Source organism: Plecotus auritus (assembly GCF_963455305.1).
Source record: "Plecotus auritus genome assembly, chromosome: 1".
NCBI classification, from domain to species: Eukaryota; Metazoa; Chordata; class Mammalia; order Chiroptera; family Vespertilionidae; genus Plecotus; species Plecotus auritus.
This window is the reverse complement of record NC_137770.1, coordinates 200,678,574-200,704,080: the sequence shown is the minus strand read 5'-3', so window position 1 is coordinate 200,704,080 and position 25,507 is coordinate 200,678,574. Positions and strand designations below refer to the sequence as shown.

General features: G+C 39.2%; 1 protein-coding gene across 8 annotated transcripts in view; it reads right to left on the bottom strand.

The window, feature by feature from the left end:
* Positions 1 to 25,507, bottom strand: part of ANKRD17 (ankyrin repeat domain 17) — a 169,894-nt gene that overhangs the window by 129,738 nt on the left and 14,649 nt on the right. For 4 of the 8 annotated variants that reach the window (XM_080672445.1, XM_080672446.1, XM_080672449.1 and 1 more), the window contains exon 1: positions 3,904 to 4,042. The exons of the other annotated variants lie outside the window; for them this stretch is intronic. In XM_080672445.1, the coding sequence (XP_080528571.1) occupies positions 3,904 to 3,957 (54 nt within the window). In that variant the 5' untranslated portion in view covers positions 3,958 to 4,042. Of the gene's footprint in view, positions 1 to 3,903; positions 4,043 to 25,507 lie in introns of those variants that run through there. 8 annotated transcript variants of the gene reach the window in all.

The window sequence follows — 25,507 nt, the reverse complement described above, 5'->3', positions numbered from 1 at the left end:
TCGGACATCCTTAGCGCTGCTGCAGAGGCGGGAGAGGCTTCTGCCACCACCGGTGTGCTCGCCAGCCATGAGCCCCGTTTCTGGCTGAGCAATGCTCCCCCTGTGGGAGCACACTGACCACCAGGGGGCAGCTCCTGCATTGAGCATTGCCCCCTGGTGGTCAGTGCACGTCACAGCAACCGGTCGTTCTGCTGCCGTGCCCAAACCGGCTCTCCGACATCTCCTGAGGGATCCTGGATTGCGAGAGGGCACAGGCCAGAATAAGGGACCCCACCGGTGCATGATCAGGGCCAGGGAGGGACGCAGAAGGTTGGTTGGCTGGGGAGGGACCACGGGAGTGCTCCAGGGCATGTCCGGCCCATCTTGCTCAGTGCCAATCTGCCGGACCCCAGCAGCAAGCTAATTTACTGGTCAGAGCGTCTGCCTCCTGGTGGTCGGTGCATGTCATAGCAACTGATCAACCGGTTGACCGTCTGTCCCCTGGTGGTCAGTGCACGTCATAGCGAGTGGTTGAGCAGCTTTAGCATATCATTAGCATATTATGCTTTGATTGGTTGAACAGCTGACCGGACACTTAGCATATTAGTCTTTTATTATGTAGGATATTACAACCTGTAAAATCAAGTACAGATGAAGTCAAAAACCCTTCCTTCAGCTGACAAAGGAACAAAACTGGGCATGAGAGTTGTCACTCTTAAATGTAAATATTGTTATTTTCATAAAAATTGCTCCCTTTTAAAGCAAACATATTATCAAATGTTATACCCTGAACAAAGATTCTGAATTTAAAAGATAGAAACATTTGTGACAATTTCTCATTTCTAAGACAAATCTTACAGAAAACTACTAAAACCAGTTAAATTATAAATAAAACTAAAATACAAAATAATTATGTTTCTGGAAGTACTCTCTCGTTTCATGTATTCTTATAAATAAACTTACATAGATATAAACTTCATGTTTATATACACAGCACTTCATTACACAAACTTGGAATACATAAATACATACACACACACACACACACACACACACACACAGTTTGGAGGACTTCCTCTTCTTATTGGTCTCTCTATAGTACTAAGATCTATCATTATATATGACTTAAAGGAAAAGTATCAAAATTCTAAAATTATAATCATGCCTCAGCAATATAAGAAAACAGATATATAAGCAGGCTCACAGCCCTTTTCTACCACTTGTATTTGACTACTTCCTTCAGTATTAGCTAAGTTTAACAAAAGGAACAGAAACACTTTGACTACTTTGCTTTGGGTAAGAAAGTTACTAACTAGATTATTTGGATAACTTAAGTAACCAAGTTTTTCTGTTTAACCCATTACCTTGGTATACCTGAGAAGCAATGATATAAGTTAAAATCAATCTCTTCCAGTTTTATAAACTTTAGACACATACAATATTTTACCTAAGTTTTTGAAGATCATTTAAAATTTCAAGTTAGGTAATGATGCTAAATAATCACCATGAACCATAGCATTATGTACTGTATTCAGTGATGATTCTGACTTAAGAACGCCTTTTAAAAATGTATGATTTAAAGAACTAAGCTACTCTGGAAGAGAAAAAAAATAGAAGGGGTCCAATGTTTAATGTAAATAAGCAGAAATCTACTTAAAAGTCCATTATGTTCAATAAAGTCACAAAGATGAAAATTAACAAACTTAAAATAGTTCAATATCAGGTACAATAATATAATTGTCACTGTGATATAAGAGGAACTTCATTACTCATTATTGACATCTGTATAAGGAGTTAATCCTTTAAACAATAATTTTCTGGGAAGCTCATTGTGTAATTGTATCTTTTCACTTGCAATATGAGCTACTTTAGAAAATGGTACTTAGCTTCACAGAGTTATTAGCAAGTTTATCCTCTTTGAACTTTGAACCATGACCTCCTGGTTCACAGGTCAATGCTCAACTACTGAGCTACACAGGCCAAGTTAAACTTTTATTTTTAACATTAGGTCATTATAAATACTTATAACTTTAGGAATAAAAGCATATTTTATTACTACATGAAAAATTTTTACATCTGGCCTACCAATATGGAAAAATCCTCAGTTAAATCAAATAATATTAAATAAAGAGAAAACTATTCAGTATGGTTTAATGCGACAGGTATATAGGAACCAAATTAAGAGATTAAAAATTAGAACAAATAATTAAAATTACAGGCTATTTTAATAACTACTAACAATGAACAAATTAGGTACGGTAAAATCTTAACATGATATTAAACAATTTCAGTGGAAATCATAAAAAGAAAATTTATAAGATACCACTGAAAAACCTATACTTAAGGCACAAAACTATGCTTAAGTGGGTTTTCCTAGAAAGTAAATAATACTTTCAGAATCTGTTATATACTGTAATTTTTAATGGCCAAAAAAAGTCAAATAATTCTATTAAAACCAATTAAGTACACTTTTTAAAAATCCAAAGCAAATTTTTATAAAGCAAATGAAAATGTACCACTAGAAACTCATAATCCAATTAGACTTGTTTAAACTCAACCACTAAAGTCATGTGACCACTCCTATTTACTTAAGTTTCTTAATAAAAGTGTATATACTACTATTTCTAAGTAGATAATTCACCATACCAGAAATTTTTAAGGAAATTCACTAACAGTAAAGAAAAAAAATTAACCAGAGGATTTAAAACTCAGACAAGGAGCTCTTAGGAGTAAGGAGTATGTTGGCAGGTGTGTCTGCAAGAAGCTAGATAATACAATGGAATCAGTTTTCATTCTGCAGAACAACCATGAGGCTTGCTGCAATGTCAGCTCCAAGCACACACTGAGAGACTCCAGAAAATGCTCATTGATCATGCAGCACTTTATAATGCGCATAAGCTTTTTTCTCCTGCTAACCCCGCCTCGGTTCCTTTTGCAGCTTATTCTCTCAAGCCCTCTCCCCCTAATCAAATCACTTCCTGAACATAGGGAAATATTTAATAAATTATCTTAACAGTTTGAATATTAGGACTACCATTCACCATCATGAAACCTCTTTATCTGAATTAGCCTGTCTTTTCTTAATGAGGGGGGGAAAAACCCTACAAGGTATAGATAAGAAAATGGGTTTTAAATATCTATACCTATAAATACAAATGTTTGACAATATACTACACATCCAAGGCGAAAACCAATTATAGTTTCACTTTGATATGTATTTCTCTGAATTGATTTATATACTCAAATAGGTTCTTATAAAATTGATACTACTAGGGAAAAGAGAAAACATAATTTAAAATTCTCGTAACTCAAAATGTAGGTTTTACAGGGAGCTCTGAAGCTTTAGTGCCTTAATTTTTAGAATTCTTTACTTTTTATTTACTAATTTATTTTATAATAATCAAAGTCACATGAAAAATCTAGAATTAGATTGATATTATACACACACACACACACATATATGCTTATTTTTACCCCCAAAACTAAAATAACCAGCAGTTTTTAATAGTTAACTGCAAGCAGAGCTTTAGGCTTAGATATGTAAATGAATTCTAAGACATATGATACTAAACCTACTCAAAGCTTCTTTTCAGACCCCACCTTCTAATGAGTTAATCTAAAGGTCACCACAAGCACAGGCTTTTTATTAAGTCCGAGGCCTGCTCTCTTTTTTAAATTTATTATCAAAAATATATCTCACAATTTATGAAACATGAAGTTTTAACAAAACAATTCTAAACTTGTTTAGTAAACACATGAATCAGATGGCCACATTCTCACACGGGGTAAGGTCTGACTGTATCTTGCTTTTATGCTCTGCCTCTCTGCTCTCTCCTCTAATCTATTCATCTGAAAAATAATTCCGTCAGATAGACTTCTTTGTTTAGATTTCAACTTTCATTTCATTTACAAATCTAGCCCTACCTCAAGAATGTCTTCTAGAACATATGCTTCCATTTCAGCCGCTGTCTCCACCATGTTTTATCAAACTGCCATGTTTCTTACTGCACTATGATTAGATCATTGCCAGCAGGAACACTCCTCTGTGTCAGCAAGGGAACAGGAAATGGAATGTTCTATTACATGCCTAAAGCAGCTTAGCTGTTCACTAGCCAGGCATCTACCAAAAGAGCAGGGGGGTGACTCACTGTGTATTTTTTAAAGATACAGAAGCTCTATTCCAAAGCAAACTTCTGGCAAGTAATTTCAACTGACAAAATTGATAAAGTCTCTCATTTTATAATTACAAAACTTAAAATCTTAAAATTCCAAAAAAGACATAATTATATATATATATATTTTAAAAGCTATTTAACATGCCTGGCTTCCTGGTTGAACAAAAGAGGTTGAAGTGGGTTACGTAGTAATTTGTCCTTAGTAAAGCCTTGTAGTAAGATTAATGGCTGTATTAAATACTCAAAGGAGGCAAGATAATACCAAATTGGGAATTTGCTACATCAGACAAATGCATCATATAACATATATACTACAGGTGTTGACATGAGGGTGTCAAAAATAATTACTTAATGTAAATTTTTTAAATGGCAAACTGGTTTTCTATAAACTAATCTATTTGAAAATATCTAAGAGAATGAGATTAATATTCAACTGATTTACAATTACTAAAGCAAGACATAACACATGGTTATATCCATTTTCTAGAAATGCCTTTAACTTCATTTAATAACCAAAGACATGCTCCCGCCCACTTCATAAATATTATAAGAGACTAAGATATTTCAGATAACCGAAATTCAGAAACACTGAATCTGGACATTCAACAGCAAATACACTGAGTGGCCAGATTATTATGATCTCTGAACACATAATAATCTGGCCACTCAGTGTATAGTGAGTGAAGTAGAGCCAATTTATATTATATTCATTATTGTAACTGCTCCTCAGTTTAGTAAAGTTTGTTACGTTGTCAAATTTCTTCCCTACGTAATCTGAAATATGAAAAAATTCAATGAGAAAAGAATGATGTTTTATGCTCTTATGGGCATTAATAAAATAACCCTGCACTTGTAAGAGTGCCACACAAACAACTGAATTTTAATGTGCAGATTAACCAATCTAATTATAATTCTAAAGTGAAGAGTTCTTCTGGTCTAAAATTTCCCAAACACACACACACACACACACACACACACACACACACACACACACACACAGGAAAAAAATTTAAAACAAAAGAAAAAAATTAGAGGGAGCTATTAACACATATGGCCAAGTCTATGCTAAGATGACATGAATGACATTGCCAGTAATGCCTATGTACTGTTTATCAGAACCTGTTCAAGGTACAGTCAATAAGGCATAATTTCTTCTTACAGGTTTATATGAAGATCAAATAAGATAAAGTATCTACTACTCAGTTTCTGATTATTAGGAGGCACCCATACTGTGTCAGGCAATATGTGTTTTATTTTGTTTTTAAATATAGTTTTATTGATTTTAGAGAGAGAGGGAGAGGGATAGAGAGATAAAAACATTGCTGAGAAGCATCCATCAGCTGCCTCCTCATGCCCCCTACTGGGGAACAAGCCTGCAGCCTGAACATGTGCCCTGACCATGGTTCATGGGTAGACAGACACTCAACCACTGAGCCATATCGGCTAGGCAGGCAATATGTTTATTTTTTCATAAACGTTATTTAACCCTCACAATAACCCTAAATGATAATTTAAAAGAACAATAACATTAACAATTACATTGTGCTTACTATATGCCATATGCCATTGTATTAACTCATTTAATACAACAACCCTAAAAGAAAGGAAGGTATTATTATTATCATCTCTGTGATATATATATAGAAACTGAGGCACAGAGAGGTTAAGGAACTTACCCAACTTACTCCTAACTGAGCTAATTAAATTGAGAAGCTAACATTTGAATCCAAGCAGTTGGTTCCAGAGTCCGTCCATCTGCTATACTTCCTCCAGGTGATATTATTCCTATTTTACAGATGAGGAAATCTAGTCTCAGATAGTACACAGTTATATGGCAGAGTTGGGATTCACCCAAGAACAATCTGACTCCAAAGCTGTGTGAAATTAATGGAAAACAAATGACATTAAAAATGTTTTCCTTCAGACTATATATATAATGCTTATGTGTGGGTATGGCTGGCATTTGGAGTGTTCTCAAACAAAATAATTTCCAACATAAAGACCTAGCTTACAAAGAACTAGCAAACTGGCTTTTACTATTTCCTGACTTCCAGGTCAATTATTTTTATGCTTCAAATAAATTGCTTCACCCTTAGACGAAGAGAAGTCATCAATAAAGTTTCTTTTTTCTTAAACCTTCCTCTAACACAAACAAGCAAAGATAGGTTTGAGTTCAAAGAATTCTCATGTTGGAGCAATCATTTCCCATAAGCCAAAGTAGGTTTTCCAAAGTTATATTACAAGAAATCCAGCACGCTAGGCTCAAGTCAATCAAACAACTCACTCTCGCCTGCCCTTCTGTTCTAGGATCATGTTTATATTTTCTGACATTTACTGTTAAGTTTCCTTCCCTCCCTCCCTCCCTCCCTCCCTCTTGACCAATAAATATGTGACTATGGGTTTTCTACAGAATTATGGGTGTTTATATACCATCTGCCCTCTCTCTCCCTTATCAAAGCAGAAGCTTGATGAAAGTAGGCAACACTTTGTTAACCTATGTATAGGCAGTAGTCTCTGGCATAGGCCAGGAACTTAAGTATTTGTTGATTAAATAACAAATGTATGAATAATGGAATCATTTGATATCCAGTGATCTATCCTAATTCCTTTTAAATTATTTTGTTATCAGAATAATTTCTAATGACAAAAACATTGGTTCTGTGACTACTTCCTATAGGTCACAACAAGAAATAGTCAATATAAGCAGAATTTATATTTCCGAATTTCGTAATTCTTTGTTACACAACAAATTATTTCCTCTTAATTTTATTATCTGGTCCGTTTGTTAATATGATGACTTATGCCACAGCATAAGATACTCTGGGCACATGGGTGTGAAAGGAGATTCATATACTTCTGCTTTAAAACCCTCATTTTGGCCCAGCTGGTGTGCTCAGTGGTTGAGCCTCAATCTATGAACTGGGAGGTCGAGGTTTGATTCCAGGACACAAGCCCAGCGGGCTCAATCCCCAATAAGGGGTGTGAAGGAGGCAGCCGATCAATGATTCTCTCTCATCATTGATGTTTCTATCTCTATCTCCCTCTCCCTTCCTCTCTATGCTTAAAAAAAAAAAAAAAAAAAAAAAAAAGACCCTACATTTTAAAAAGTGATCCACCTTCCATTTCATTTTGCAGACCAAACTAACCTGTTTTTCCATTTGCCTAAAATGGATTTCAGTGTTACAGGATCTTTTATTTATGCTGATGGCAAAAGCATCAAAGATAAATAGTAGTTAACAATAACAGTTAGGCAAATACAAACCAATCCTATATAATAAAAGGGTAATATACAAATTGACCCTAATGGTGTAACGACCAGGAACGACCGGTCACTATGACGCGCACTGACCACCAGGGGGCAGATGCTCAATGCAGGATCTGCCCCCTAGTGGTCAGTGTGCTCCTACAGGGGGAGCTCTGCTCAGCTACAAGCCGGACCAGTGGCTGCGAGCACAGCGGCGGTGACGGGGGCCTCTCAGGGCCTCCTCGGCAGTACTAAGGATGTCCCGGGCTCCCAGAGGGATGTCTGACTGCCAGCTTAGGCCTGATCCCCAGGGGAGCAGGCCTAAGCCGTCAGTTGGACATCCCCAGAGGGCTCCCAGGCTGGCTGCCAGAGGTATGTCTGACTACCAGCTTAGGACCGATCCCCCGGGAAGCAGGCCTAAGCCGGCAGGTGGACATCCCCCGAGGGGTCTTGGACTGTGAGAGGGCACAGGCCAGGCTGAGGGACCCCCTGCCCGAGTGTATGCATTTTCATGCACCAGGCCTCTAGTACATAACTTAAATAACTTAAATCATAAAAGAAAATATTGAAATAAGATTCAACTGTCCAAAGTGAAGAGAAAAGCCTGCTATAAAAAAGGGGGGTGGGGGGACAGGACAGAAAAAGCTGATAAAGGAATCCTCTAAAATTTACTACTTTGTTTAGGACCAGCCCAAGGTTTTTGAATAAGGATCAATAAAAACTAAACACACACACACACAAACAGAAATTTATTAACAAGCAAGCAACCCTATTTTGTAAGATTTAACATTTTGTTGATGTTTATTCCTCCACGTAAAACTTTTTTAGTCATAAATTCCTTGTAAAAAGTTCTGTTCCCATCAATTTTTTTTTCAATTTAGGGAAGGACAAGACTTTTCAAAATCCACATTTTCAAACAAGGACAGATAATCGGTCATAGGAAAAATGTAATGATTTCACCTACCTACATAAAAACAAAGTCTGAACCCACTTCACCTCTCAAACAAAATGTATATCTTAGAAGCAATATGAAACCCAACTGTAAAACAGCCTAGACTGAACATAAATGAGATAGAGATATTAAAGGGTTAAACAAAAATTAAATTCAAAGGCTAATAAAATCTGGTCTAATTTCTGAAAGCAGAATTTATATTTCAGAATTTTGTAATTCTTTGTTACACAACAAATTATTTCCTCTTAATTTTATTACATTTACCAAACAACACTATCTCCAAAATTTTACCTTTTATTTCTCCTGAATCAATCATACCATAATATGACTGAGGGCTCTAAATACATGCCTAATGTAGCACAGTAATATTCTTTCATTACCTCCACAGTAATTATGGTTTTTATCTATAAAGTAGTACATTTTTCTGAAAAAAATTATACAGGGAAGAGTAATCCAACTTCTCACAACTCCTAAAAGACAATACTAGTTAGTATATTCTTCCAGAAATAACCTACATATACAAAGCATATCTTAGTGTAAATTATTTTTATACAAATGGAAGCATATTAAGCATACTTCTCTGGATCCTCATTTTTAAAATTTAATACTCCATGATAATTGCTTCAAATCAGCACATGTAGATTAGATCTCTTTGCATTTGATAGCTGCTTAAGTTTTCACTGAAGAGTTGTACTACAATTTATTTAATCAGTTCCCCACTGATGGGCACTTGTGTTGTTTCTAACATGTCATAATGCTCCAATGAACAAACCTAATGAAAGGGGATACATACTCTGCCCATGCCTCAATATTACTTACTGTATAGTAAATTTCTTGATGGTTATATGTATTTAAAATTTTATTAAATTACCCTCTAAACAACTTGAACTAATGTATACTCAGACAGTGAAGAAAACAGACTGCCTGCTTCCCTAAAAATATTAAGTATTAATGATACAATTCTATTTAAAAACCCAGATCAGGAAACAGCATCAGTTTTAAAACATGTATCCAGATTTATTTTTAGTTCCTCATCATTTCCATTTTTCAAGAAATCTCAAATGAAAGTTTACCGCCTCTCACCTAACTTTTACCTCCCAAAAAAGTCACATAAATTCATTCTCTGATAAAGAACTTCAATTTTTTTTTTCAAAGCCACAATGCAGACTCCAGGTATACGTATGTGGGTAGAAAAGAAGAGAATAGGAAAAAGACAAATGATATGTCCTTAAAAAAAAAAAACTACTTCTGCTAAAATAAAATTCCAGTTGGGTTTAATGGGTTTATTAATTTAAGAGTAAATTTTAACGTTTCTGTCAGAATATAGCATTCTAAAGATCCAGAATTCCTTGGGTATATTCTCACTAAAGTAAATAAAATATTGTACTGTTGGATATATGGATTTGCTTACCTCCCACATCCTACATAATAAAGAGGTAATATGCAAATTGACCATCACTCCAACACACAAGACAGCCGCCCCCATGTGGTCAAAGATGGCCGCCACAAGATGGCCGACAGGGGAGGGCAGTTGTGGGCAGTCAGGCCAGCAGGGGAGGGCAGTTGGAAGGGACCAGGCCTGCAAGGGAGGGCAGTTGGGGGCGATCAGGCCTGCAGGGGAGGACAGTTGGGGGCAACCAGGGCTGGAAAGGGAGGGAAGTTAGGGGTGACTGGGCCGGCAGAGGAGGGCAGTTGGAGGCGACCAGGCCTGCAGGGGAGGGCAGATGGGGGCAACCAGGCCAGTAGGGGAGACCAGGCCGGCAGGGGAGGGCAATCAGGCTGGCAGGGGAGCAGTCAGGCGTCGATCAGGCTGGCAGGGGAGCAGTCAGGCGTCGATCAGGCTGGCAGGGGAGCGGTCAGGGGATGACCAGGCTGGCAGGCAGAAGCGGTTAGGGGCAATCAGGCCGGCAGGCAGGCGAGCAGTTGGAAGCCAGCAGTCCTGGATTTTGAGAGGGATGTCTGACTGCCCGTTTAGGTGGGATTGGGCCTAAACGGACAGTCGGACATCCCTCAAGGGGTCCCAGATTGGAGAGGGTGCAGGCTGGGCTGAGGGACACATCCCCCCACCCCCCGTGCACAAATTTCATGCACTGGGCCCTCTAGTTCATTTTATATTATTCATTTTTAAAGTATAAAATTCTAAAGTAATCTTTCCAAAATCAAATGTATTCTAAGAGGACAGGGCCACATATAAGCAATTTTTATTAACATAAAGATCACTAAACAGTTTCTAGATATATATCCCAGGTCTAATTTTGATAATGTTTAAAAACAATGATTAAACTTTCACCAGAACCTTTGAAATCAATGTTAATAGTTGGACACTCTTTTAAATACCTGTAGGAATAACTAAAAGACTTAGGTTACAAAGAATTAACAATACATAAAACTATAACTTCATAAATAAAATAATACAGAGGCCATCACATAGTATATTCTTTTTTTTTTTTCCCATCACGTAGTATTCTAAATGTGAGGTTAGGTGTGAATCTATAATAATAAAAGTATAATATGCTAATTAGACTGGATGTCTTCTACACATCCTTCCTGACGAAGCCGGGGCCGAAGGGAAGCCAACCCAGGTCCTGGGTGCCTGCAGGCATCCGGAGGAGGGAAGCAGCCTGGGTTCCGGGTGCCTGCCAATGGCCAGAGAAGGGAAACCCAGGTCCCGGGTGCCAGAGTGAAGCTGGTGCCAGCAGCTGGGAGAAGGAAGGCCTACTCTTGCACGAATTTTCATGCATCGAGCCTCTAATTATTTTATAATAATTCACTTAATTGCTTAAATAAAATTTTTCTCAAGGCTAATACTATTATAAGCCCTAATAAACTCTTTTTTTAAGATTATTATTTTTGATCATTCATTTATAATACAAACTAGGGACCCAATGCATGAATTTGTGCACCTTGAAAGGAACTGTGGGCTGCGAGGCTGCAGTGGGCACAGGGGTGGGTCTCGGCCCATCCTCCACGCCCCCACCTGGCCCCTCCGCCACAGCCCCTGGTCCCCTCTCTGTCGGCAGCCCTGCTCCCACTGCTGCTGCTCCCACACGCTGATGGCACTGGCCCCGCTCGCACCCAATGACGGTGCCGAGCGATGGGGCTGGCCAGGCGCCAGCAACAGGTGCAAGCAGGGCTGGCGCCGGCAGCGGGTGCAAGCACCAGGAGGGACTGCAGTGCGCAGGAGCAAAGAATTTTCAGAAGCTCATCCCGATGACAGCAACCGGCATTGGTCTGGTGCCCCCCACTCACCTGCTCCACCATCCCACCATGGCCGACGCCCACCATGTTCCACGCACGCCCCCTGGTGGTCAGCGCACATCATAGTGACCGGTTGTTCGGTTGTTCTGCCGTTCAGTCTATTTGCATATTAGAGTTTTATGTATATAGATATTTACTGAGTGCTTACTAGGTTACAGGCTTTATACTATACAATAGATATAGAATGGCAAAATCAGTACATCTCGAAGAGTGTATAATCTAGAAAAACTTGATCCTGATTCTAGACAAAGTTTAATACCAAAATCTTCAATAATTTTTCCTCTTGTCTGATTAACAGACCTTTTCATTTTCCTATAATCCAAGTAATAAATAAAACCCAAAACTCCACTTGAATACAAAAATATTATATTTAAACAAAATATTTCATCCTATGTACATAATGCAACACAAGCACAGTCTTGTCCAAATGTAAGTAACATACTAAGCAAAGTAAGAAACAAAGCAGCTTGCCTATCTTTTCACATCTCCAATTATAGTTGTGTCTACTGGACATTCACATTTGTTGTCTCTACCCATGAATTCATTCTTTTCCCCAGTGTTTCACAATAGGTTCTACGTATACAAATTGATAAGATATACTTATTGTTTTTAGATCACATTCATCCCTCAAATCTGTCTGTATTATACATTTTTTAAAAAGTACATATATAATAGAAATTATTTTAATGTTTTTGGTTTTACTTTAAATAGGCTATATATATTGATAAGATAGCATTCTCCAGCCAAAATCGGTTTGGCTCAGTGGATAGAGTGTCGGCCTGCGGATTGAAGGGTCCCAGGTTCGATTCCGGTCAAGGGCATGTACCTTGGTTGCGGGCACATCCCCAGTGGGGGGTGTGCAGGAGGCAGCTGATCGATGTTTCTCTCTCATCGATGTTTCTAGCTCTCTATCCCTCTCCCTTCCTCTTTGTAAAAAATCAATAAAATATATTTAAAAAAAAAAAAAAAAAGATAGCATTCTCCATTTGGTCAGCAATGCATTAACTGTCTTCTGCTCCAAAGCAACAAGTATCTACAAACAAATACACCACACATACCCATAGCCTCCTCACCTGCTATACACCTCACACACGCACAGTGGTGGAGAGTGAAGGGACTGGGAATAAAAATACAAATTACAAGAGCCTGGTCGGTATGGCTCAGTGGTTGAGCGTCTACCCATGAACCAGAAGGTCACAGTTCAATTCCTAGTCAGAGCAGATGCCCAGGTTTTAGCTCGATCCCCAGTAGGGGGCATGCAGGAGGCAGCAGATCAATGATTCTCTCTCCTCACTGATGTTTCCATCTCTCTCTCTCTCTTTCTCTCTCTCTCTCCCTTCCTCTCTGAAATCAATAAAAACATATTTTAAAAAATACAAATTACAGGAAAACACTTAAATCCAAAGCCAATTTTTTCAGAATCGCCCATTTCCACCACCCTTTTGAAGGACAACTGTCCTACCCTAGGGGACTAAAAAAGAAGCTCCAGGAAACTCACTTAAGATAGCACCAAAGGCATAGAGAATAATCAGGATACAAAAACTATCCAAGTAACCTTAGATACTGTTACTAGCTTTCCTCCTGTTCCTTCAAGGTCTGGGTTTGCTGGTAACAGCTCCAATCAGTCGGGCCTCTCAAAATGCCTGTTACCACTATGCTATTTCTAGCCTAATTTATTTATACCAAATCTTGCATGGTTTGCCTGTTCCAAAGACTACTCTTTCAAACTCCTAATTGCATCTCCTAAGAAATATTCTACATTAAACTGTATCTATCTTCCAAGGTCTAGAGCCAGGGGTGGGCAAACTTTTTGACTCGAGGGCCACAATGGGTTCTTAAACTGGACCGGAGGGCCGGAACAAAAGCATGGATGGAGTGTTTGTGTGAACTAATATAAATTCAAAGTAAAGGAGCGGAGGGGAGAGCAAGAGAACCCTCCGCTCTTTCGGCTCCGCGGGCCGGATAGAACAGCCGAACGGGCCGGATCTGGCCCGCGGGCCGTAGTTTGCCCACGGCTGGTCTAGACCTAAAATTACAAAATGGGATACCATTCGCTTCCACTAATCTAATCCTGACCAGAGGATCCTGAAGGGTCTTCACATGAAGAGAATCTCAGAGCATAACTGTGACATTCCAATATTCCCAAGGTAGATATACAGAGAGGACTCCCACACAACACTCACGTAATTTTCTCATTCAATATAACTGTGAACTACCTCTTTGGTTATCATGTGGATATCTCACAACACAGCTATGTTAGAAGCAATGTTGCCATTAGCTTCAACTTCCCACCCACCTCCCATCCTGGCCCAAATTTCAGATACCCAGTGTTACTACCAAATCTCCAACAAAAACTAACACAATGTAAAAAATCTGAAGGCAATATCTACTAACTTTGATGTAAATGATCTCACTAGTATGCTTTATGAAATCAAATTTAACCCATATTCATATATTTCAACTCCTCTATCACCAATTTCTTATCAGAGTCAATAATTTTTATAGAAAGCCTATTGATTCCCATCCTCTTCAAATATATAGTCTTATCTCTCAGCGAAGGTAATTAATATTGTTTAAAGGGTAGGCCACTGAATAATCTATCTATCTATCTATATAAAAGCCTAATATGCAAAGTGTCCCCTCAGGAGTTCAACCAACTGGGAGTTCAACTGCTCTCTATGACATGTGCTGACCACCAGGAGGAGCACATGGAACATGGTGGGCTCAGCAGCAGGCGGCAGAGCGTGGAACATGGCAGGCGTCAGCCTTGGTGGGATGGTGGAACAGACGAGCAGGGGCGCCGGACCAAGGCGGGACGCTGGCCGCTATCATCGGGACAAGCCTCTGGTGGCTACTTAAAATTCTTTGCTCCTGCATGCCATGGTCCTGCCCAGCGCTCGCACCTGCTGCCGGCACAGGCCCTACTTGCACCCACTGCCAGCACCAGCCCCGATTGCTCAGCGTTGTCAGCAGGTGTGAGTGGCAACTACCAGCCTTGATCTCCCCTCAGGGCTTCTCCACCTACCCCTGCTCCTGAGAGGCGATCAGGGCAGCAGCTGCCTCTCGCACCCACTGCCAGCGCTGGAGCTGCTGCTCATACCCACTGCTGCTGCTACCGGCCCCCCTCACACCCGCAGCCAGTGCCGGAGCAGCCAGCCGCTTGCACCCGCTGCTGGCACTGGCCCCCATTGCTTGGCGTAGTCAGCAGGTGCAAGTGGCAGCTGCCGGCCTTGGTCACCCCTCAGGGCTTCTCCATCTCCCCCTGCTCCTGAGGGGCGATCGGGGCAGCAGTTGACACTCGCACCCGCTGACGGCGCTCACACCTGCTGCTGGCGGTGGCCCCAAATGCCCCGCGCTGTCAGTGGGTGCGAGCAGGGCCGGAGCTGTCAGCACGTGGGAACGGCAGCGGCAGGAGCGGGGCTGCCAGCAGAGAGGAGACCAGGAGCTGTGGTAGGAGGGGCCAGGCGGGGGCGCAGAGGATGGGCCAAGACCCGCCCCTGTGCCCACCGCAGCCTCACAGCCCACAGTTCCTTTCAAGGTGCATGAATTTGTGCACTGGGCCCCTAGTATATAACAAACCCCAATACGCAAATCGACCAAACGGCAGAACGACCCATCACTATGACATGCACTGACCACCAGGGGGAAGACACTGAACGCAGAAGCTGCCCCCAGCCCGCAGGCCCCAGGCCATCCAAGGTAGGTGCCAGCGGGGCCCCCCAATTGCCCCACTGGTCGCCCCACAGAGGAAGGCAATTGGTGGCAGCAGCAGGGGGCGGGGCCAGTGAGTAGGCGGCACCAGGCCGGCCAAGGTCGTCCCACAGATAAGCCCTGATAGCTGGCCAGGCCTAAGGACCCTACCCTTGCATGAATTTTGTGCACTGGGCCTCTATTCTATATATATATATATAAAAGGCTAATATGCAAATTGTCCGCTCGAGAGTTTGACCGGGAGACTGGGAGTTCTATCGCTCGCTATGACTTTCGCTGACCACCAGGGGGCAGCGCGGAACATGGCAGGCAACCAGCGGTGCAGCGGGGCACTGAGGGAGCAAGGGAAGGAGGAGGCAGGGAGGTGAGGGGAACCGTGCAGAGAAGGAAGTAGGAGGCGGGGAGGTGGGAAGGCAGGGAACTTGATTGACCCTGGTTGCCAGCCAGGCCTAGGGACCCTACCCATGCACGAATTTCATTCACCAGGCCCTAGTAGCTTATAAAGTGCTTTAAAGCATATCTGACCTGCCAAACATCATTTTATACTTAATAATTTGTTCTTGAATGCTTGATGAAACCATCTCCCTCTTACACAAATTCCACAATTTCCAGTAAAATGCTTAAAGTACTTCTCATAATTAACTCATTTTAAAGGTAGCCATTTGTGTAACTTGATTTTTTAGCACTCCAGCTTGCTTAAAAAAGCTACATACAATTTAAGTAGATTATAGTATACCTAGGTCATAGGATCTTTTCCAGTTCACATTTTCAATAGTTAAAGGTGTATGATATCACAAAATATATTTTAAAAAATCAAATCTAAAAACATACAATTAGAAGTCTGCTTCCCAAACCATTATGTTTCTGATGCAACAATCCTAAAACTAAGTTTCCAAGTAACATTGTACCTATGTAAAACATAAACAGGATGCCAACCTGCCTTTATATTGAAGTAGCATAAAAATAAAATTATTTCATTCAACAAATATTGTCTGGCTAGGGCCATAATATCAGTTTCTTTCCTTTAAAAAAAAATGATTTTATTGATTTTAGAGGGGGGAGAGATAGAATCATTAGTGAGAGAAACATCAACCGGCTGCCTCTTGCACATCCACCACTAGGCACTTGAGCCTAAAACCTAGGCATGTGCCCTGACCAGTAATCAAACCTGTGATGCTCAATCCACTGAGCCACACTGGCCGGGCTCAGCTTCTTCTATAAAAGAATTAAAAAGATCATTTCTATTTCCATCTTCTTCCTTTAAGTTCTTCCAGAACATACACCCAGCCTCCAGTATTTGTGGCTCTCATTGACCACATGACTTCCTCCTTATGGATAAGCCAGGCTTCAAACCCAGGTCTTTAATACATCAAGAGAAAATGTCCCCTTATTTAGAGGCATTGACAGGAGGAAGGACTCAGAATTTTCCCATATATCAAAATTTTTAACAATAAACTTAAAAAAAAATCATAGAAAGGATTCAGGAATTGACATACCAAATCAAGAATCTACCAGGGGTCCTCAAACTTTTTAAACAGGGGGCCAGTTCACTGTCCCTCAGACCATTGGAGGGCCAGACTATAGTTTTAAAAAAAAAAAACTATGAACAAATTCCTATGCGCACTGCGGGCCCAGGACGAGTCGGCTGCTAAGCAGGACAGGCAGCGGCACCCGGCGGGCCGGATAAAGGTCCTCGGCGGGCCGCATGTGGCCCGCGGGCCGTAGTTTGAGGACCCCTGATAAGCCAATCAAGAAATAATTACGCATACTACATGTAAGTAGTCACACATATCCTATGCAACTTTCAATTTCTGGAAAAGGTTGTTAAGAACTCAGTCATTTGATTTTCCATACATTCCCTCTCTGGCATTAACTGGGGATTTTCTTTTTATCCTTAGAATTCCGAAATTTTACCAGATGTGTCCAGATGTAAATCTTTCATTTATCCTGATTGGTACTAGATGGGCTCTTTCAATCTGAAATACATTATCTTTCTCCAGCTTATGAACTTTTCTTCAGTTGTTTCTTTCAATATTTTCTCCTCCGAATTGTTCCTGTTTTCTGCTTAAAGAACTCTTATTTACAGATGTGAAGACTTTGTGATGTATTTTCTATACCTCTTTAATTTTGTTTTTTTTTTCAGATTTTTTTTTGTTGTTGCACATACAGAGTTCCTCTTTAGTTCAAAATCAACAATTCAGTCTTCATTCATGCTAAATTGTTATTTAGACCATCCATTACATTTTTTCTTTATAATTTTCTAAATCTTTTCTGGTTCTCTGCCCCGTTTTCAATGGAACTTTGATTAATCATTACAATACGTTCTTAAATCTTAAATGAAATGCAATTGTACTTTTTCTTTGAAGTTTTCTTCTGAATAATATCTGAGGTCAATTGTTCTTTTATTATCTTAGTCCTCTTCCTTTGTGATTCTCCTCAATTGTCTGATTATCCCTGTTTATACTGGTGCACAAAAGATTACTTTAGAGAGTACGGGAAGCCAATGTGGGCTTTCTCTGAGGTTGTTCGGATTTATTTTCCCAATTGGAAATGTAGTACTTAAATGAAAATGTATACTATTTAAACAGACAGGGCATATGGATAAGCAGGCACCACAGAGGAAGGCACACTTTCTATCTTCTTCAAAATTTCTGGTACCTGTAGTGGATTGTGAACTGTAATTTTACTGCTCAAACATGCTTTCCCCCCACCCCCTTTTCTTTCACATAATCCCTCTTGTCTGCAGGAAAAATATTCCATGTGACTTGGGTGATTCTTTCCAACCACCATAGGAAGGCCACATGAAGGTACCTGGACACAAAGTCGAGCTTGCTGGGTACCGCCAAAATTGGTTTTGTTCTGGAGGAGCATGCTTTAGTGCTTCTGCTTCTCTCAGGTTCCAGCATCTCAGTAGCTGTCCTACTCAACTGTTGGTTTACATTGTTAAGAGATAGGATCTTAGACTTCAAGCCCAAGGACAGCCATCAACGCCACTGGAGTTGTTTATAGACTGTAGAAAGGGCAGGAAGGAGGCCCACCTAACCTAGCACTTTGGAAAATAATTCTTTTAAAAATTCCTGATTATTGCCCACTACTATTCTTTGTATTTGTTGATTCCAAGCATGGAGCCTTTCTGAGATTCCCCTAGGAAAATCTGAGCTTACCTCTGTTATTTTGGGTTCCAGTGTTGCTCAGTGATTGAGCATCAACCCATGTACCAGAAGGTCACCGGGTTTGATCCCCGGTCAGGGCATATGCCCGGGTTGCAGGATCTATCTCCAACAGGGGACAGCCGATAGATGTTGATGTTTCTCTCTCATCAATGTTTCTATCTCTCCCTCTCCCTTCCTCTCTCTCTAAATTCAATAGAAACATATTTTTAAAAAAAAATCCTCAGAACTTACAAAAATAAGACAAAGTGACATCCAGAGAAGATAAATACTAATAGGGCTTGAAAGCTGACATTAGAGCTAGCACATCCTAAACCATTATGAAACCACTGTAGTTTTTAAAATATGGCACTGACATACATAATGAGAATTCCAGAAACAGACCAATGCACCTTTGGTCTAGCACTTTCTTTTTTCTTTTTTAATATATTTTATTGATATTTTACAGAGAGGAAGGGAGAGGGATAGAGAGCTAGAAACATCGATGAGAGAGAAACATCGATCAGCTGCCTCCTGCACACCTCCCACTGGGGATGTGCCCGCAACCAAGGTACATGCCCTTGACCGGAATCAAACCTGGGACCCTTCAGTCCGCAGGCCGATGCTCTATCCACTGAGCCAAACCGGTTTCGGCTGATCTAGCACTTTCATCACTGGGATGTATCTTACCGAAATATAGAAACGCATACACAAAGATAAAAGTCATAAAGAGTCTACGGTAGTATTATTTGTAAAGGGAGAACATTGAGTACAACCAAAACACTGCCTACAAACACTGGATAAAACCAGGAAAGTCATGGTACCTGACAAGGAAATCCTGCACAGCCATTAAGAAGATCTAACTATAGGTGTATTAATATGGGCAGAGTCTATGATGAGTTATTAATGTAAAAAAAAAGCTTCAGAATATTTTTATCATGACCCCATTTTACACAAACCAAAATTTGTTTACATAAATATGCACGAGAATATATATATGTGTGTGTGTGAAAATGCAAAAAATGGGGCATGAAATATATACACTTAAAATTTGTACCTTGGGATAAAAAATAAGGGAGATTTTCAATTCTTACTGCTTTTCTTCTTCTACAGTTTACATTTACTACATTTAATAAAAACAGAAAAAAAAATGCAATCTCCCTTTAAGATTCATCCCACATAAATGAATTAAAATAAGCAAAAATGAAACACCAGTCACACTTTAGTATCATTACTGCATACCTTAGAATAGGTTTGGTTTAAAAGATCTATCATCCCTACAATAGAATTAAAACTCATCTACCTAAGGTCTTATAGCAGGTCTTTTATTTTATTCAGACACTTCCTGAATAGCAACTGTGTCAGTTTTAAAATATTCCCAGTTTATCTAAAATATTTTTTTAAAACATGGAAACAAAACTAAAGAACACTGGAATAATAATGCAAAAGAACTAAACATATTCATAGAGTTCATAGGTCCTGCCCTAATAGTATACAGAAATGTACAAATCCAAAGACAGCCCACTTAATACTAGTCTTAAGGACATTATGATAAGTGAAATAAGGCAGTCACAAAAAGACAAAGACTGCATGATTATACTTGTACGAAGTATCTAAAAGTAGTCAAATTCATAGAAACAGAAAGTAGAATATGGTTGCCAGGAGTTGTTTAATGGGCACGAAGTTTCAGTTTTGCAAGAGAAAATGTTCTGAAGGTCTGCTGCACAACAATATGAACTATACATTTATATGGTTAAAATGGTAATTTTGTGTGTGTTGTTTATCACAATTAAATTTTTTAATCATTAAAAAAATAAGAGGTATGAACCAAATTACATAAACCACTTAAAAATCACTAAATTATAAAGAGATCAGATAAAGCACTTGATTAAACTCTTTTCTAACTTCTCAGTGGCAAATATAATTTAAAATATAACATGTAAGATTAAAAGTAAATATGATGCATATAAACTGAAAGTATAAAGCACAAATCTTTATGAGACTGATGTAAGGAAGGAAATTATTTAGTTTCTCCCAATAACTTTGAAAATCTAATATTAAGTGAATAATATTCACAGAAAATATAAATTAAAATGTTAACAAAATCAAATCTAACAGTGTGTTAAAAGAATAATACCATACTAAGTATTTCAAACACATTACTATTAGGAAATTTATTATTGCAATTAATTATATGAACAGACTTCAGGGGAGAGGGAGAGAAATAATCCTTTCAATAGATGCCAAAAATATATTTAATAGCATTCAGTATATATTTCTGATATAAGCTAAGAGAGATACACTAAATTGATACAGGCTATTTGCATTATACTTAATAATGACACAACAGAACTCCCAATAAAACAAAGGAAAGAAAGACCATCTCTACTACCACTTTTATTCAATATTTAGGGAGTGTTCAAAACTGATGCAATAAAAGAAAAACAAGAGGTATAAATGTTGGAAAAGAAGAGACAAAAGACAAAATCATTTATTGAGCAGTTTAGTCAGAAAAAAACACATACAGAATAAACTGGCTTAACATGAGAATTCAGTTTAGTGGCCATATATTCAAGATCAATAGGTTTCTATATTCCAACTATAACTAATTAAAGAGTGTAATGGAAGAAAATATACCATTCAAAATAGCAATAAGGACTTCAAAATAATCTAGAATAACCTTCACAAGAAATGTGAAAAACCTATATGAAAACTATAAAAGTTCATTAAAGACAGATGAAGGGCCTGAAAAAAAGAGAGACATGCCATGTTTCTGGATACATACCTATTTCTTCCCAACTTAATCCAATTTTAATGTAATTCCAATCAAAATCTCAATGGGCTTATTTTATAGCAATTTACAAAAGCTGTCTGACAAGCTAAACACACAATAACCAAAAGTCTTGACAAAGATGATCAATGAGGGAGAACTGCCTTCTAAGACATCAAAGCATGCTAACATTAGATTAAACAATATGAAATCACATATATTTGATAACTTTTGAGGTACAAAACAAGCAATTTCAAAATGTTCTACCTAATAACTAAAATTGGTACAGACAGAAATACGGTAAACAAATGGCTGTTAGGAATGTGGGAATGTTAAACACTGAAATCCCCCCCCCCCCCCCCCGACTTCCACCATCCACAAATCCCTCTCTAAGTGCTAAGACACAGGGAAGATTCCACAAAGTATTTAATACTAATAAAGCTTGGCTCACTCCAGTAAAGTTTACCTAGTTACAGGCATAATATGGAAGGGAGGATTGAGGAAGAGAAAAGGTGTTAAGGGGAAACGTTTCTTCTAACAATCCTGGAAAAGAAAGGATTTCTAACTTGAAACCTAAAAGCAGAGAAGAAACAAAGAGCCAAAGGAAGAACATCCCAGAAAGAAAGTAAAAAGACCTCAAGTGAGAAAGTCTGCATGTTCTAAGAACAGAAAGGTCAGAATGTGACTAAAAGATAGCAAACGAACTGAAAGGGATATAAAATGAGGATAGAACAGTAAGAAGGATCAGCCAGACAAAGTCTTACAAACTAAGGACTCTGGGTTTTATTCTAAGAGAAGTCCAATAATGAGTAATATTTCAGAAAGGTTAGCCTAGTTGCTGCATGAAAAATGAATGAAATATGGAGAGAGAGAAGAGCTAGGGCAAATTAGGAGACTACTATGATACCAAGTAAGGTAATAGCCTGGACTAGGGTAAGGACAGCCAAGATGGAGAGAAGTGGGAAATTTCAAGGTGTATTTTGGAAGTCTTGTGTCCAATATCCTTTCCCTTCCCATTCCCCTACCTCACACTTTGGCAATAGAAAAATTCTTTCTTTGGGAAACCATTCCATGAGGCCCAGGTGGAAATGACCTCTCCTAGACAGGGTGGGAAAATATGACCTAGACTAAATATGATATGAGATGGATTGACTTCATAAAATAAGCCACAGGAATAAGTCTACAAGGAGCTGAGCAGAGCTGTTGAAGATAGGAAACACTGAAGCCATCACTCATTCATAGGACTGCCAGGAGTCAGAGCCAACTCAACAGCATGTAACACACAGCCTTAAGCAAAACATCTTTTTCCTTAGTGACAGTGGCTGGTTCAGGAATGGACACATGAGCCAAGCCAGGCCAATAAGAGTGTTTCAGAAATGCAGAGTGACTTTTTTTCTTGTATTGTTAGCAAAAAAAACAAAAAAACAAAAAAACACACAATGTAATCCTAGAATCACGTCAGCTTAAGACATTATCCCTCAATATCCACATTAAAACACTTCTCAAGCTCTGGCTGGGTATAATGGTCACAGAGCAAAACAAAGTCTTAGATATGGACATATAACTAAGTTCTGGCCAGTGTAATGTAACAAGAAGTGGGTTTTTTGTTTTGTTTTGTTTTTTTCAATTTCTTGGTCAATTCCTTAAAAGGAAGCTATCTGTGCTCACCTTTCTGTTTCTTATTTCACATGGGCTGTGTATTAGTTTGCTAGGACTGCCACACAAAATACCTCAGGATAAGTGGCTCAATAGCCATATGTGACTTATAAACAGAAATTTATTCTCGTAGTTCTTAAGGTTAGAAGTCTAAGATCAAGGTGTCGCCAGGCTTGGTTTCTTCTGAGGACTCTCCTTTTGGCTTGCAGATTACCACCTTCTCAATATGTTCTTCACAGGGCCTCGTCTCTTGTGCCCAAATTTCCTCTTATAAGTACACCTGTCAGATTGGATTAAGGCCCACCCACATCACCTGATTTAACCTTAATTACCTTTCAAACACTCTATCTCAATATTCAGTCACATTCTGAGATACCAGGGGTTAGGACTTCAACATGAATTTTGAGGGAACACAATTTGGCCCATAATAGCCTGAGAAATAGATGTGATACTGGTCAGCCATTATAGACCTTGTAGATGAAGTTAACACCCTAAGGCAGAACTGTCCAAAAAGATTTCTATGATGATGACAATGTTCTATATCTGCACCGTCCAATATGGCAGTCACTAGCCACATGTGACTATTTCATTAAAATTAATTAAATTAAAAATCCAGACCCTTAGTTGTACTAGCCACATTTCAAGAGCTCAATAGCCATATGTGACTAATGGCTACTACACTGGACAGCATAAGTTAAGGGGTGATGTAACAAAACAATAGAAACTTAGATCTACACGTGACCTGAGGACTATACCCCAGAGTATGACATAATCTATGTTGCTTGAACCACGTATGTGTTTTAAAGTCTCTCTGTTCAAACAACCCATCCTATACTTTAACAATAAAACAGAAGTGGAGTGCTACTATAACAAATTCCTAAAAACTCTGGTAAGGCTTAGAGGACAGGTAGCAAAGAAACGTAACTCAGGCTGGAAAGCTAATAACCTCAGTTATGCAGTAGCAAAACATTTATTAAAACTCCTGCCTGGCGACTAACAAATAAGTACCTCTAAGAAAAGCAGTTAGAAAAACTCAGAATACTGGTGTGTTTTGGCTATTTAAAGAATAACCAGAAAGATCAATTCAACTAAAAATAAGGTGGTTTGTGCTCTGGCCTGTGTGGCTCAGTGGGTGGGGTATCAGCCCATGTTCTGAAAGGTTGTGGGTTTAATTCCTGGTCAGGGCACATGCCCAGGTTGCGGGCTCAATCCCTGGTCGGGGGCTTGCAGGAGGCAGCCAATCAATGATGCACTCTCACATCGATGTTTCTCTCTCTTCCTCTCTCTAAAAATCAATAAACTATTCTTAAAAAAAAAAAAAGTTGACTTCACAAAGATCAGGTTAAGATTGTTGCTTTCTCACCCTTGATGGTTTTTTGTGTGTCAACTTGGTTAGGCTAAATGAAGAGGAAGGGAGGGCAGCAGCCATTTTATAAATACCTTCTCTCAGTTATTCAAATACAATCTAGGTGCTGGTGTGGGGGAGATTTTGCAGATGTAATTAAAGTCCCTAATCAGTTGACTTTACCCTAGGGTGATCATTCTTAGTGAGCCTAGTCCAACTCTTAAAGATAATGGGTTATTCCTAGCAAATTAAACTCCAAATAGTAGCTGAGTCTACAACTGCTCTCACTTCCTGGATCTTCCTTTCCTGACTGCCTATGGAGAACAGCATATGCCCATGGGTTCCAACCTGACTGAGATCTTCCCTTCCTGCATTACAAATTTTGGACTTGCTTAGTCAGTCCCCAGAACTGTGTAAGCCAATTCCTTGTAATAAATCTCTTAATACATTATCTATCATATTATAAATCCCCTTCTTCTTGTTCTGCTTCTTTCATTAAACCCTAACTGATACACTATTCAAGCCTATTATTTCAGACCCTCAAGGTAACCAGGTAATGGAGAGAGAGAAAGAGATTGAGAGAGAGAGAAACAGGCCTAGCACAAAGACTAGTGAGAGAATGAAATTTTCAGAAATTATGACAAAAAGATATTGCTATCGTTATTGTCACATGGTACTGAAATAGAAATCTATGAAGCTTTTGAAAGTGTTTTACCACCAAACTATATTCCTGGCTTATGAAAACCTATGACTGAACTTTAACCCTGCAGCCCCTAAATCTATACTGAATGGTAGGAAGCTACAAAAGTTGTGCAATTTTTAGGGATATCGTATTCTTAAATGCCTACTACTTCAGATGTGGTAAAAGAAGATAACAACCCTATCTGGTTTAGCTCAGTGGATAATGCATCGGCTTGCAGACTGAAGGGTCCCTGGTTCAAGTCCAGTCAAGGGCACATGCCTGAGTTGTGGGCTCCATCCCCAGTGGGGGGTGTGCAGGAAGCAGCCGATCAATAATTCTCATCATTGATGTTCCTATCTCTCTCTCCCTTCCTCTCTGAAATCAATAAAAATATATTTAAAAAATAAAAAAGAAGATAACAAGGAAGAATCACCTAAGAACAAAGCCAAGGCCACACATAATAGTCAAAAGGGCAATCTCCCCCATAGAGCAAAAATCAGAATTTAACCAAGTAACTTACACAGTTGCCAGGGCAAAGTATTCAGCCCAGATGGATTTTATTACTAATATGGACCATGATTGCTGT